Here is a 16,515-nt window from a genome sequence, read left to right as displayed (position 1 = left end):
CTAGAATTCTAAGAGCAGATGCTTAATCATCCAGGTTAAATGCTATAGATATCCTGTAAGATGTAGACTGAGAATGGTCCACTGAAAGCAACCAGCTGTTTTGCTCCAGTGGTAGCACAAGCCAGACTTGAGAAGCTGAGAATGTTACACACGAAAAGAAATTGCAAATGCATATCCCTCTACTGGGAAGTATGTTTACCAAGGGAAAGGCATGCATTTCTTTAGGTTTTGAAGTTTGAGAACACTTGAGAGACAAAAGCGAAGGAACTACTACTCTCAGAAAAGACAGAGCTATGATAAATGATGGAGAAGAAAGAGCCCAAGAACAGGTTCTGTGATAATAGATACCTGTAGCAAGGTTGATAGAATAGATTCCTATTGTTCAGAGGCTGGGGTGAAAACAGTAAGAGGGTTAAGGAAGAGTAAGTAGCTCCTACTCCTCCACGAGAGAGGAGATGCAGTCATTTGTCCAGTGGAGACTGGAGATGGGGAGAAGACTGGAGTGAAGAGGGTGTTTATAAAGACTAATAACAGTGTGTAAAGGTTGCTGTGAGAAATGCAAGAGTATAGAGATTAGCAAATAAAAGAATTAATGCCTAAAAAGGCTCTGAGACATAAATATATACCAGTAGGATTAAATGAGAAAATGTATACAAACCAATCCTCACAATGCTTTACATATTGTCAGTGCTCACTAAACATTTAGATCTACCCCAGTCGACTATCATAAAGGAGTCACAGGATCTCTGAGATCTGTGAAATGGGACAAGTGATGTTTCTTTTTAAGGGGAAATTACTGTCATATATGCATATCTATTACATCCATAGAGATTGATGCACCTACTATATGCACACACACTTTCTTTTTTTTTTTTGTAGATTTTTATTGCACTTGCTTTATTTTTTTTATTTTTTATTTTTTATTTATTTTTTATTTTTTTAAGTTACTTTTTTTTTTTATTTTTAAATTTTAAAATCTTTAATTCTTACATGCATTCCCAAACATGAACCCCCTCCCACCTCCCTCCCATAACATCTTTCTGGGTCATCCCCATGCACCAGCCCCAAGCATGCTGCATCCTGCATCAGACATAGACTGGCGATTCAATTCACATGATAGTATACATGTTAGAATGTCATTCTCCCAAATCATCCCACCCTCTCCCTCTCCCTCTGAGTCCGAAAGTCCGTTATACACATCTGTGTCTCTTTCCTGTCTTGCATACAGGGTCGTCATTGCCATCTTCCTAAATTCCATATATATGTGTTAGTATACTGTATTGGTGTTTTTCTTTTTTTTTTTTAATTTTAATCTTTAATTCTTACATGCATTCCCAAACATGAACCCCCTCCCACCTCCCTCCCCATAACAACTTTCTGGGTCATCCCCATGCACCAGCCCCAAGCATGCTGCATCCTGCGTCAGACATAGACTGGCGATTCAATTCACATGATAGTATACATGTTAGAATGTCATTCTCCCAAATCATCCCACCCTCTCCCTCTCCCTCTGAGTCCAAAAGTCCGTTATACACATCTGTGTCTCTTTCCCTGTCTTGCATACAGGGTCGTCATTGCCATCTTCCTAAATTCCATATATATGTGTTAGTATACTGTATTGGTGTTTTTCTTTCTGGCTTACTTCACTCTGTATAATCGGCTCCAGTTTCATCCATCTCATCAGAACTGATTCAAATAACAACCTAGATGTCCATCAGCAGATGAATGGATAAGAAAGCTGTGGTACACATACACACACACTTTCCTACAGCTTCATTTCTTCGTGATGAAAGTATTACAATGTTAAATGGTAGAGTGGAAAAACATAATTCTTCTCTAAATGATGGGGCTGAAATAATATGGATTTAAGTAGATTATTTTTTAATAATTTTGGTGATAGCTATGTAATCAGAACTGTGGAATTTTCATTACAAATTTCAAAAAGGTAAAGACTGATAGGCAACATTAATATGAGAGGGTAGAAGGCAGACATTTTTAATATATCAAAAGCAAAACTTCAAGAGATTACTTTCACCCCTTTCCTGAAATTAGGAGGAACACTAGGCTATTTCCACTCTTCACATAAATGCTTCTCATTAATTTCTTTCTCTAATTCATCCACAAAAAACTTTTGTTTTTGAATTTATTTATTCCTAGGAATTCTCTGGTGTGTTCTCTTCAAGTTCAAATGAAGAGAAATGGAAAAAAACAAAACAAAACAAAACAGAATTACCTGGTTTGTTCTATTCAAAAAATAAGTTTTCTAAACCCTTAAATCTAATATTCTTTGTTTCAAATTCCAATAGAAGCTTATTTATTAATGTAAAAATACATTCTTTTTCTTTTCATTAATCAAGTTCACTGCTTCAAAACAGAATGTACATTGTTAAGGGTATATATGCTACTTGACCTGCTGCTATTCTGAGCTAGAATACTGTGTTTTTATAAACATATATTACTTAAATGTGTGCTGAAGGAAATGAAAACAGAAATTAGGGTTGAAAGCTTCCTCTAAAAACTCAATCACATAGACAAATAAGTTATACATGAACCATCACTGGTTAATTACATTGTAAAAGCTTTATGCACAATTATTTAAAATTGTTTGCAGTTCTATTTTTTCTTAATTTTCACAATAATCTTCTTACTAAAATGGACAGTTAACAGTTTATATGAAAGATAAGTATTAGTCTTAGAAAAATATGTGAGTGAAAGACTTTTAAATATAAATCAGTCATACTTATTTGTAGTTAGATAGCATCTTACTATGCCAAAGTATTCATAAGACTATACTGTGAGTTTCATGCAAGTCTATACTATGTATCCTAGTTATCTGTTTTCTCAAAATGAATTCCTTTTAAAATTTTAATTATCTTCTATAATCAACTATATTAATTCTGGTTATATTTGTGAGCATACTCTATGTAAGTACTTCTCTATCAATACTTATCCCATTGTATTACAAGGGTTGCTCATCTGTTAGTTCTTCAAAGAGATGAAAATGGCAACTTTCATTATTTTGCCCAAAGAAATTCATGCTCAATAGTGTTGTTAAATAAATAGCTGAATAAATGAATGGCCTGGACAGACAATACTAGCTGAGTTCATAATGCACATAGCTTTATCCAGTTATCTCAAAAGGGAATAAAATGTTTACAAAAATAAATTCTTCACTTAAAAATGTAATAGCACATAGAAAAGCTGAATGTATTAAAGATTAAGAAAAAAGACAACAACTTAACATGAAAGGTCTCAAACTGAGAGCTGGCCAGTCAAGCTCACATTTCTTTGTCTAGCTCAGAATCTTATCTTTACTTTTGAAATTTAAGTATGTAAACAGGGCATCTATTCTTCAGTTTGTCATACGTCTGTCTCATCATCCCTACTGCCACAGACCAGACCCAATTCATAAATACTTGTTACCTGCCTGACCATTTGGCATTTGAAACTGGGATCTCAGATCTCTAGGATGGCAAAGTGAACAGATTACTCTGTTCCTTGCCATTTGTAATCATCCTTTCAGATTTAGAAAAAATGTTAGAGTTAAAGCCATAGGAAAATAACAAATAAAAAGCCCAAGTAAAGAAATTATATTTCTATTATTATCCACCAACTTGGAAAAAAAGTGGGAAAAATGTAAATTAATTTTGAATAACTTAGGCCAACAAAATTGAATCAAGAAGAATTAGATCATTTGAACAGACCAATCACTAAAAGTGAAAAAGAATTTGTAATTAAAAAACTCCCTACAAACCAAAGTCCATGACAAAATGGCTTCACAGGCAAATTCCACTAAACATACAAAGAAAAACTTACACTGATCCTTCTCAAACGCTTCCAAAAAACTGAAGAGGAGGGAACACTCCCAAAAGCATTCTATGAAGCCACCATCACCCTGATACTAAAATCAGTCAAAGACACAATCAAAAAAGAAAATCATAGGTCAATATCTTTCATGGATATAGATGTGAAAACTCTCAACAAAATATTAGCAAACCAAATCCAACAACACATTAAAAAGTATCATACTCCACAACCAAATGGTATGCATCCCAAGTACATAAGAATGGTTCAACATATACAAATTACAATGTAATATACCACATCAAAAAAGAAAGAAGAAGAAAAAATAAACAAACACGTGATCATCTCAACTGGAAAAAAAAAATTGACAAAATTCAATACCTGTTCATGATAAAAAAAAACTCTTACCAAAGTGGGTATAGAGGGAACATATATCATTATAATAAAGGCTATTTATAACAAACCCACAGCCAATATAATACTCAATGATGAAAAGATGAAAGTGTTCCTACTATACTCTGAAACAAGACAAGCCTGCCCACTCCGACCACTTCTCTTCAAAATAGTATTGCAAGTCCTAGCCACAGCAATCAGAAAATAAAATAAAATAAAATAAAATAAAAGGTATCCAAATTGGAGGTGAAAGGTAAAATCATCATTACATACAGATGATACTAAATATAAAAAACCTGAAGACTTCACACCATAAACTACTAAAACTGATAAACAAATTCAGCAAGGTAGCAGGATACAAAGATTAACATACAAAAATAGGTTGCATTTCTTTACCCCAACAATGAATTTCCAGAAATGCAATGTTTAAAAAAAATACCTTTTAAAATCACACCACCAAAAATAAAATATTTGGGAATAAACCAGATCAAGCAGGTGAAAGATTTATATTTTGAGAACTATAAAACATAAATAAAGGAAATTGAAAATGACTCAAAAAAATGGGAAAATAACCCACACTCTTGGGTTGGAAGAATTAAATACTCTTTAAATGGCCATACTACCCAAAACAATAAACATTTAATGTGATCCCTGTCAACTTCTCATGACCCTTTCCACAAAACTAGAACACATCATCTTAAAATTCACATGGAACCACAAAAGACCCAGAATTGCCAAAGGAATCTTGAAGAAAAAGAACAAAGCAGGAGGCATAACCCTTTCAGACTTCAGACAAAGGTAGCATGATATGGGCACAAAAACAGATATGGGGTCAATGGAAGAGAATAGAGAGCCCAGAAATAAACCCACACACCTACATTCAATTAATTTCTGACAAAGTAGGCAAGAATATACAATAGGAAAAGACAGTCTCTTCAGCAAGTAGTATTGGGAAAGCTGGACAGCTGCATGTAAATCAATGAGGTTAGAACACACCCTTTCTGTATACACAAAAATAAAGTCAAAATGGTTTAAAGATTTAAGTAGAAGAAATGACACAATCAAATTCCTAGAAGAGAACAGGTAAAATATTCTCTGACATAAACTGCTCCAATTTGCCTACATCAGTCTCCCAAGACAACAGAAATAAAAAGAAAATTAAACACATGGGACCTAATCAAACTTACGAACTTTTGCACAGCAAAGAAACTATAAACAAAATGAAAAGACAACAGAATGAAAGAAAGAATTTATAAATGATGTGACAGGCAAGGGCTTAATCTCTAAAATATATAAACAACTCAAACAACTCAGTAACAAAAAGAAACTAACAACCCAATTGAAAAATGGGCAAGAGATCTTAACAGACATTTCTCCAAAGAAGATGTACAGTCAATAGACACATGAAAAGATGCTCAACATCACTAATTATTAGAGAAATGCAAATCAAAACTTCGATGAGGTACCACCTAAAACTTGTCGGAATGGCCACCATCAAAACATCTACAAACAGTAAATGCCGGATAGAGTGTGGAGAAAGGGAACTCTCCTACACTGCTGGTAGGAATGCAAGTTGGTATAGCCACTATGAAAAGCAGTGTGCAGGTTCTTCAAAAAAACTAAAATTAGAATTACCATATGATCCAGTGATCCTACTACTGGGCAAAATTATAATTCAAAAAGATACATGCCCTGCTATGTTCATAGTAGCATTGCTCACAATAGCCTAAATGTCCATTGACAGAGGAATGTGATAAAGAAGATATATATATATATATATATATATATATATATATATAATGAAATACTACTCAGCCATAAAAAATAATGACATAATGCCATTTGCAGCAACATGGATGCAACCAGAATTATTATTCTAAGTGAAGTCAGAAAGAGAAGGATGAATATCAAACCATATCACATATGTGTGTTAGTCACTCAGTCATATCCGACTCTTTGCAACTCAATGGACTGTAGCCTGCCAGTCTCCTCAGTCCATGGAATTCTCCAGGCAAGAATACTGGAGTGGGTTGCCATTCCCTTCTCCAGGGGATTTTCCTAACCCAGCGATCAAAACCAGGTCTCATGCATTGCAGGCGAATTCCTTACCATCTGAGCCACCAAGGAAGCCCATATCATGTATATGTGGAATATAAAATATGATACAAATGAACCTATCTATGAAACAGAAACAGAATCAGGGAATCAGGGACATTGAGAACAGACTGGTGGTTGCCAAGGTTGGGGGGAAGGAGTGAGAGGCTGGGGTTGGCAGATGTAACCCCCATTCTTTTATATATAGAATGGATAAACAACAGGATCCTACTATATAGCACAGGGAACTATATTCAGTATCCTACAATAAATCATAATGGAAAATAATGTGTATATATATATATGTATAATTTATTTTCTTTGCTGTATTGCTGTAACACAATATTGTAAATCAAAAATACATCCATTAAAAATTTTTTAAAAATTAAAAATGAATACTTTAAATTATTCTATCACTTTGTCTACATCTTATCACTTGCATTTAATAATATAAATGTATTTTGTTAAATCTCACTTAGTCCTGTGTGAGTGCTAAGTCACTTATTCGTGTCTGACTCTTTGCGAGACCCTATGGGACTATAGCCCACCAGGCTCCTCTGTTCATGAAATTCTCCAGGCAAAAATACTGGAGTGGGTTGCTATGTCTTCCCTCTCAGGGGATCTTCCTGACCTAGGGATTGAACTCGAACCCAAGGCTCTTAAGTCTACTGCATTGGCAGGCAAATTCTTTACCACTAGTGCCACCTGGGAAGACCCAGGCATAGTCCTGCTTGATCACAAATACTCAGAATAAAGCAGACAAAAAATAGGTGCTCAACTAAAAAAGGACCTTATCCAGATGAAAGATAAATTACCCATAAATGGCACTTTTCTCCTCTGAAATGTTCTTGCTACCAATATCCTTCCTATCCTTTAGAGCCAATCTAAGCCTAACTCCAGTGCAATTTCTGTACCCAAGTTCACTGTGACAGCAAGAAATTACCTTCCTCAAAAAGAACTTATGGTCTTAATCAGACAACCACTCTTTAACAAAGACAGGCTGGCAAATTTCAGTAAATTTCAGTACCAGTATTTGGCACATGAATTCAGTACATAATTTAAATTACTGTGATGTAGTATATCAGTTATTTACAATGTAAAGTATCATTCAACAATTTGTATTTATATAGCTGCACCTTCTCTTCAATTACATTATGAAAAACCTATTAAGATAATCTTTTCTTTGTATTTTAAAATTGCACAATCGCACAGAGTCGGACACGACTGAAGTGACTTAGCAGCAGCAGCAGCAAGCCAGTGCTAGATATTGCAGTCTACACATTAACATTACTGGTTACCTGTTTTTTCCGCAGATTCATTTCCTTGATATTGAGCCAATTCAACTTGAGTTTCTGGAATCTGAGGAATGAAGACTGTCTTGGGGATATCAAAATGTTCTGGAAGGCTCAATTCTGCTTTGTATAAAATGGACTTTGGCTTCTTCAACTTTGAAACATTAAAGAGCATACACATCTGCAAATAAACAGAGAGTAAAATTAGACTGTAATTCTCTTTCCCATTGCCTCCAAAATGAAAAAACAGTGTTAGACTTAGACTCCAAATATGGGGGAAAAAAAATCCCTCAAGAGATTGAATTTGTTCATTTCTTTAGACATACTATTGTTTAATTGGCATGAGACAACAGTAACATGTTTCATAGACTCAAGAGAGTCACCCTTTATTGAGAGATACTCAATGTCCCCTGCTCTAATCTTTTCAGTGTTGAGGATTTCATTGGCTCAGGAAGAGATCAATCCATTAGTGAACAGTCCACTAGAGAAAGTACTTCCCTCCGTGAGTTGAACCTTGTGTTATTTAACATCTACCTGTCAGCTCTAGTTCTTATTAGCAGCACACTTAGTCCCCTCTCTTTTGCTAATGACAATTTGGAGGGAAAAAAATATGCTTATATAAAACTAGGTCCTACCCCTCCACAAATCTCTCAGTATCCCTTTCAAATAGGTTTGATATCTTTAGTCCATTCAAATATTACTTATACAATGTGGGTTAGAACTTACCCCCATGAATATGCTCTTCTAGATACAATTTCCTTCAATATTATCCTTACTAAAATGGGACAACAAAGAAAAACCCAGCTCCCCGAGTATGAACCAAGCAATATTTATTTTTATCTGGTCCCTCTACTGCTAAACACGTAGTACAGTCTAATGGTTAGACCAACTCTTCTTGAAGCCAGACTGTCTGCATTTATAACCTGACTCTAAGTAAGCTTGGCTAGGTTATTAATCAAAGCCATAAAGTCTTTATTTGTAAAACAGGGGCAATACTATTACATATTGCCTATCCCTAGTATATTTAAAGTATAAACAAATGCCAGGTCCTTGGAACATATTTTAAGTATTCAATAAATATTGCCTGTCATTATCATTGCCATTGTTGTCCTTGCCATCATCGTGATTGTGATCATGCTACCACTACTCAACAAGAATTAGTTTTAGTTCCTCTGGCAGTTATCTCATTCACTGGGTTTGTTATCTATAAAATTCACAAATAACTTTTTTCTCACAAAGCCACACTTTATACCTACTTTATTCTGACAATTAAAATAATGTATATGCAGAAAGGTAAATTAATTCATTTATATTTTTATTGTTTTGATTTGGTCTATTTTTCTAGTTATTATGAACAAATTTTCTATTCATATCAGTAACTAGTTCTTTACCCCAAAGTATACCATCTGCCTTCTATATCTGCAAGTCATTCAAAATAATATGTACGGATTCAGATTCTCTTCTTGATCAGGCTCTAGTTAGGTTCCTCCAAGCCCTCTTCTCAATTAGGCCTCAACTTTAGCCTATAGAAAATGCAGATTCTGAGCACAAAAAATGATTTTGTCCACCCCTCTCCCTCATACACACACACACAAAGAGACTAGAACAAGTGCTAACAACATTTCTAACAGCTCCAGTCATATGCCAAGGATGACTCCAGTCCCCCTTAAAGTGCCTGTCTGGGAAAGTTCAGTGCTGCCATGCTGCCAGGATGATTCACTGTTTGTTCCAGCCAAAATCTGATATAGGCACATAGGCTCCCCCTTCACCTCAGAACAGTTACTTTAAAAAGCTGGCAATTATAAATCCCTTCTTTAGAGATGTAAATCTACCACCCAGAACTGTCTTCTCCAGGACCTCAGAACCCTCTCTTTGAAATACCAAAATTCTAGGAGCTAATGCATCCAGCCAGGTGGGTACTTGGTTCTAACTTGAATCACTACCTATCTCTGGTCATAAAGATTCCAGAAGTTTGTTTCTCTTTATAAGCATCAATTAACAAGTCCAGATCACTGTGACCAGCTCCCTCCTGCTTCTTGTAAACTTCTGTATATCCCTGACACTTCTCAGGCTCCAGCACACTCTCTCTCCTGAGTTCAGTTCATGCTGGGTCCTTCTCCCTGATGCAACAGTTACTGAATAAATTCATCCTTGCTTTACCTAGTATCTGCCTTTGTTTCTCTTTGATAGTATCAACAGGTACTTACTTCGTGATTTGAAGATTTGAAGTGCACTTACATTTGACAAATACAAAAATCTTTTCTTTACCCTACTGAATCCACACCAAAGGGATCTTTCAGATTTCCTTTTTAAAAATGTCAAATTTCAAAATTTCAATGAATTTCTTTGCCATTTATCCCAGAGTGCAAAGTATGAGTTTTAAAACGTGAAACTGAGGAAGGTAATAGAAAACATTAGGTAACTCCCTTGTCAGCTCTGAATCTTTCTAGTACCACTGAGTATATCATTAGAGTTGGTTTATTAATGGCCAGGAGGATATGAATCCAATATGAGTTCTATGTGTAAAGTGCCAGATATATTCAAGTTCCTGACAAAAGATCCTGTCTCCCGCAGTATATAAAGTAGATACATCATAATGCTATTACTTTATAAATATTTCAACGATTCAAATTGCATATGGCTGTATAATAAAAAATTAGACATGTCATTTTCTTTGGCAGAAAAGTAATTACTTTTATTCAATTAGATTTAGTTCTAAAGAGATTTATTTCAAGGATAATTTTAGATTTTGTTATATAGTTATTTTATGTTATAACAGAGGACTGTAGACTTTCATTTATTCCATTATACATTTTCATGGCAGTGAACTAAGAAATGAACATATGATCTGGAGGCTATACAGGGCAACAAAATAAGCCATGGATTGGGAGGTAAAAACCTAGGCCTATTTCTAATCTGTCACAAATCAGTGGTGTCACCTTGGGCTACTATCTTACTATTTTGGAGTCTTGGTTTACAGGTCTGTAAAAGTAAGAGGTTTACTATGTACTAAGTGTCTCTTGAATGTTCAGCTTTATTTATTTTCCAGCTTTAATATTTATCTCTGTCTCGATCTAGGCTGTAATCTCTGTCCTGTCAGTTAGGGCAACTTAGATCTTTTTATCCCTCAGTCATTTCCTGTTTTTTGTATTACAAGTGTAATTCTATCTTCTCTCCATTTCTCCATGGATTCAATGAAATAATTTGAAGAGTGCACATAAAAGCATTTGGGAAAAAATGTGTCAAATACTGCATAAGGAGAGGGTACTTTTAAAATCAATCTTGTTTATCGTTCTACTGCAAAAAGCATTAGCATTATCATATTTCAAGAGTACAATGATAATTATGCTTGAAAAGAAAACTATGACTACCTGTATAATGGCAGAGAAAGATGTGTCTATATGTTCTGATGTGATGTAGCTGATTTTCTTAAACTTGCACATTCAACCCTTCTCTAGTTATTTTCTGCATTTAGATAGTTTTTGCTAAGAGAAAAGTGAAGGGAGTTTAGGGTTTGGAGAGTAGCTGGTGGAAGTAAGGGATTCTATTAGAAATGCAAGTCGGTAAAGCAGAACCTCAGGGTTGCATTCCAGCAGACCTGAAGAGGGACATAGTCTCTCAGGTCCAGGGAAAAGCTACAAAGGATGGATGTGCACAGGCCACAGGAAGCAGGCCTTCCTTGGGCACACGAAGAACAGCAGGGAGGCCTGTGCACAGGGTGGGATGGGAGTGAATGGGCTCCAGTGCAGACACTGAGGTCAGGGAAGAGGATGGTTCAGTGGAGATGCTGGGGCTGACCAGGATGACCAGGAGGGTCATGAAAACTATTGTAAGCATGGTGGTTTTCATTCTGACACAAGTTGGAAAAGCCAGGGGAGAAAAGGAGCAAAGTGCAGAGCTTTATATTTCAGAAGACTTGCTTTGGTGGCTCTGTGGACATTTGACTGTACCTTATTTTAATTATAAGAAAGAGGTCAAGCTATGATAATAAGAATCTACAGTAATAGTAACAAATAACAACAAAGACATATATCTAGAAAGCACTATATACCAGGCACTATACTAAGCATTTTACATAATTATCTCAGTTTTTATTAATCACCATTATTTCCTTATTACAAATATAAAAAATCAAAGCTAGAATTTTGTTTCCCAGAATCAAAACTGGGAATTTTAAGTTACCAGCTCACAGTCACACAGCTGGACAGTTCTAGAGTCTGGTATCTGACCCCAGAATTGATCCTCTCTGGATGAACAACAGAATGACCTAGGCAACTTTTAGAACATGTTCCCACTCACCCCCTTCTCTAGAACAATTCAATGTTCTAGAATGGGGTCTGGGCACTGGTATTAATTCTCCAGGGCCCACTAATGTATAGCCAGAACTGAAAATTCCTGTGAAATAACCACCACAGTGTAATGCCTAAAATTACCTAGTACAACAGTTTGTTTCAGATTTATTATTTAATGAGGTAAAAATGAAAAAAGCTACAGAGCTGTCTTTGTGGGGAAAATCAGTTTTCATCATTTTCATATGTAGAAACATTGTTATGATTGAATGTAACATCTCTGTACATTTTTAAAGATAGACTAATTTCAGCACGTCCTCTTTCTTCCATTCCTACCTCGATCTTGGTCAGTCCCAGGAGGGCAATGGCCACTCGGATGCTACTGCTCTCCAGAGTGCCTGTGATCAACCTTCTCTCATACTCTATCTTCGACATCTGTTGCTGTGCTGCAAAAGTCAAGGCCTTTTCCTTGGCTTCGTTAGTCAGTGGCAATTTAAGGTCCACATCCAAGATTTGGTGGAGCTTACATTTCAAATACAGAACTGGATCATCTTTAGTAAGCACTAGGGGAAGCAAAAACAATCATGATTGCAATGATCATGTATGCCCTTGATATTGTTATCCAGGGTGGACTTGGGAGGTCTGAAATATAACACTGCAGTTGTGGCCTTTATTAACCAGAGTAAAAATAAACAGGTAACACATTCTGGACTGCAAGGAGATCAAACAAGCCAACACTAAAGGAAATCAGTCCTGAATATTCATTGGAAGGACTGATGCTGAAGCTCTAATACTTTGGCCACCTGATATGAAGCACTGATTCCTTAGAAAAGACCCTGATGCTGGGAAAGGTTGAAGGAAAGAGGAGAAGGGGACGACAGAGGATGAGATGGTTGGATGGCATCACTGACTCAATGGACATGAGTTTGAGCAAGCTCCAGGAGATGGTGAAGGACAGGGAAGGCTGGCGTGCTGCAGTCCATGGGGTCGCAGAATCGGACACGACTGAGTGACTAAACAACAGCAACACATTTCGAGTAGTTCTAAATCAGTAATTTAAGGGTAAGTTTTCAGGAATTAAAGATAATTTTCTCTTTAAAGAGTTCTAGTCATTGGCCATTGTTCTCCTATCAGTGATTAGAAGTAAGAGGAACAGAAAAATATGTAAAGAAAGATATCTCTCAAGGACTGGGAAGAACTGCAATTTTCTTTCAGTAACAACTTTACACTTTAAACTAGAACACTGCGTGAAAGTACAGGTTATATCATTAATATCATATAGGGCTTCCCAGGTGGCTCAGTGGTAAAGAACCCACCTGTCAATGCAGGAGACACAGGTTTGATCCTTGGAGAGCTCTAACTCTTTGTGATCCCAGAGATTGCAGCCTGCCAGGATCCTCTGTCCATGTGATTTCCCATGCAAGAATACTGCAGTTGAGTTGCCATGTCCTACTCCAGGGAATCTTCCCAACCCAGGGATCGAACCCTCATCCTTTGCATCTCCTGCATTGGCAGGTAGATTTTTTACACTATAATCCATGAGGTCTCTAGAGTCAAACACGACTTAGCAACTAAAACAACAATAAACAAATTATAATATATAGAATTTGGCACTGTAGCTATTTCCAAAATACTTGGAAAATGGAAAACTTTGCTGAGTAAATATCTGAATCCCAAATTTCAATATTTATCTGAAGACTAAAATAAAGATTTAAAAAGAAGCACCCTTGACATTTTCTTAAGTGTTAAAATGGTGCTCTATTCCATGGATGCAGACATATTCAAGTTAAAAGGGAGCTTTTGAAACTGTAATTATATATTGGAAAAATGTGCTGTGAGAGTGCTTAGGCGACTCTATGAAGAACAGTACCATCCTTCAACATTAGAAATGATATAAAATGCATGAATACTTTACCTTCTTCTGGAGAACAGCTATACTCAAGCGGAGATGAAGAATCCACTGGAAAGAATCTGGAAGGCAAAGGGATAATGCCTCTTCCTTCCAAAATATATATTAATTCTCCAATCTATAACACAACCACATGATAATATTAAATTGTAAAAGATCATGAAAAAATTAGGATAAATCTTTAAAAACATGCATGGTGTATTACTAAGCAACATACACCCTAAATGGGTGGAGAAAGTAAGGATTAAATACAGCCCTGCCATAGTATGAGAGAAATTTTGCATGTAACCAGAACACAGAGATGGATTAAGAAGGTCCCGAGGTGGCATTGACAGCAGTTGATCCTTACAGTTATAAATATTCTTGGGAGACTGCTAGCTTAAAACAATTAAACAATTCAAGCAAATGAGAATGAGAACAATTCAAGCAAATGAGAATGAAAGTAAAGAATATGGTGAGGATTACATGAGGTAACAACAATTTTTGTCATTTTACTTGTTATCTAAGATATTATAATTTTTGGTATATTTTTATTATGTGATCAATATACTTGTATACCATTTATATATATGTTGTTTGCTCAAACACATCTTTAGAATAATCTCTAACCCTTTGCCTGGCACTTAGCAAGCACTTAAGAGATACATTTAAATGGAGTGAGAGCAGGCTTGCCAAATTTCATTTGCATGTAAATAACCTGAAAGTGAAAGTGAAGTCGCTCAGTTGTGTCCAACTCTTTGGGACCCCATGGACTGTAGCCCACTAGGCTCCTCTGTCCATAGGATTTTCCTGGCAATAGTACTGGAGTGGATTGCCATTTCCTTCTCCAGGGGATCTTCCCAACCCAGGGATAGAACCTGGGTCTCCGCATTGTAGACAGGTGCTTTACCGTCTGAGCCACCAGAGAGGTCCTGAAGATCTTAGTAAATGTGGAAGATCTAGTAATTTTTACTAAGTAGACGTGTACTTTTCAAACATAAACCCAAGCTAGCAATTTGAATTTTTTTTGTATATGTGTTACTACATACAGCTGAGTGATCAATACTAATGATATAAAGTTTTGAGATCCCACAAAGCCACAGGGTACAGTCAAAGAATTTTTTTTTTTCAGTAACTGGAGTGCAAACGCATCAGTTCACCAAAGAAAACAAAATATTAATATTTTACTTTTAACTTTTTCTGTTTATTTTTATCTAAAAATCAGTTACTTTACCTAAAATGTAGTTAATAGAAGAAATTTTCATGTGTTGAGTTATGGGGAAGTCATTTGGGCTTGTATACGATTTGGCTCAAACTTTATGCTAACTAGAATAGCCTGTCTTATAGCCTGTGAAACATGAATTTTATATCTGCTTTAATAATTAAAGAATAAAAATCAAAATGGAGTAATTGTGGTTCAGGCATTCAAAATGCAGGTGGGTGGCTATTGTGGATATAGTTTGAGACAGTCCTGCATCACTGAGAACTTGAATCTTTTGAACCTTTTCAAACTCAAGAACACCACTGATGCTGCTGCTGCTGTGGATAAGTCACTTCAGTTGTGTCTGACTCTGTGTGACCCCATATATGGCAGCCCACCAGGCTCCCCCATCCCTGGGATTCTCCAGGCAAGAACACTGGAGTGGGTTGCCATTTCCTTCTCCAATGCAAGAAAGCCATTCTCAATACAGCTGCAACCTTATGGCTTAAAGGTCTTCTCTTATAGAGTTTGTAAGTGTGCAAACACTTGGGGCCCCAAACCAACCCTTGCTTAACAAGATCCTTACTTCTTGCCAGATTCAATACTAATTCTTGACAAACACCTTACATACCTTTTTGATTTTTGCCTATTTTAGCCTCCTACATTTTATAGTCTGGGGGAACACTGTTCAAGTGCCTCTTGAATCTGTGTTCCAGGCTACAGTCCTCAGTTAGACTCAAGCAAAATTTTTTTCTATTCCTATTATAGACTGTTTATTGATGATTTGTGCAAACATAGTCTTCATAATAAATCAGACTTGGTGAATATAGAATTATAATAATTGTATGTTTTTTTTTCAATGTGTACCTGAATGAAACCAGATCTATATAGCTTTTCTACTTCTGAAAATGAATACCAACTCACAAGATTTAATACAAAAGGAGTAAACTGCTACTTCCCAAAATACAGAATATTTTTCTAAAATATAAATGATAAACATCTTCCTAGCCATTTATTAGTCACTTGAAATATCAATAACTATGACTCCATTCAATTTCACTTAACTCTATGTCTTAGACAATATATCACTTCTCAAAAAATTATTTCATCTAACTTGTTCACTTTCAAAGTTCTTTTTTTATTAAAAAGAAACAATGTAATTGAAAATGATGCCTATTCCAGCAAATTATTCATAAAAATCACTTATAGTATCATTTAATTATTTTCCTCCATTTTTCTAGAAATAAAATCAGACCAGCAAATAATACAAATGCAATAAAGAACTGTTTAAGGGAGAGAAGCCCTTTACATTCCAAGTCTAAAGGTAGTGACAAGGGAGATGAAATTATCTAACACACAATAGGCACTTGTCAATGTAAGCTATCTTAATAGTCACCTGTTAAACTTCCTTTCTGCTCTTATTACATATTTTCCAGTCTGCATATTTACTTGAATTTGCATTTTCCAGACAGATGGCAATGCCTATTGTCAATTGTAAGAAACCCTCACCAAAAATATTTTGTTCTTTCTGTGTATCTAGTTAAACGGAGTTCT

General features: G+C 35.7%; 1 protein-coding gene across 1 annotated transcript in view; it reads right to left on the bottom strand.

Moving 5' to 3' along the window:
- CFAP47 (cilia and flagella associated protein 47) overlaps positions 1 to 16,515 on the bottom strand; it is a 507,991-nt gene that overhangs the window by 207,878 nt on the left and 283,598 nt on the right. The window contains exons 43-45 of the mRNA XM_042241764.2: positions 13,788 to 13,899; positions 12,209 to 12,435; positions 7,590 to 7,764 (exon numbers count right to left, since the gene is read on the bottom strand). Coding sequence (XP_042097698.1) covers positions 7,590 to 7,764; positions 12,209 to 12,435; positions 13,788 to 13,899 — 514 coding nt within the window. The remainder of the gene's footprint in view (positions 1 to 7,589; positions 7,765 to 12,208; positions 12,436 to 13,787; positions 13,900 to 16,515) is intronic.

This window comes from Ovis aries, chromosome X (genome assembly GCF_016772045.2).
Source record: "Ovis aries strain OAR_USU_Benz2616 breed Rambouillet chromosome X, ARS-UI_Ramb_v3.0, whole genome shotgun sequence".
Taxonomy (NCBI): domain Eukaryota; kingdom Metazoa; phylum Chordata; class Mammalia; order Artiodactyla; family Bovidae; genus Ovis; species Ovis aries.
The sequence above is the reverse complement of the archived record's forward strand: the minus strand, read 5'-3'. Positions and strand labels throughout refer to the sequence as shown.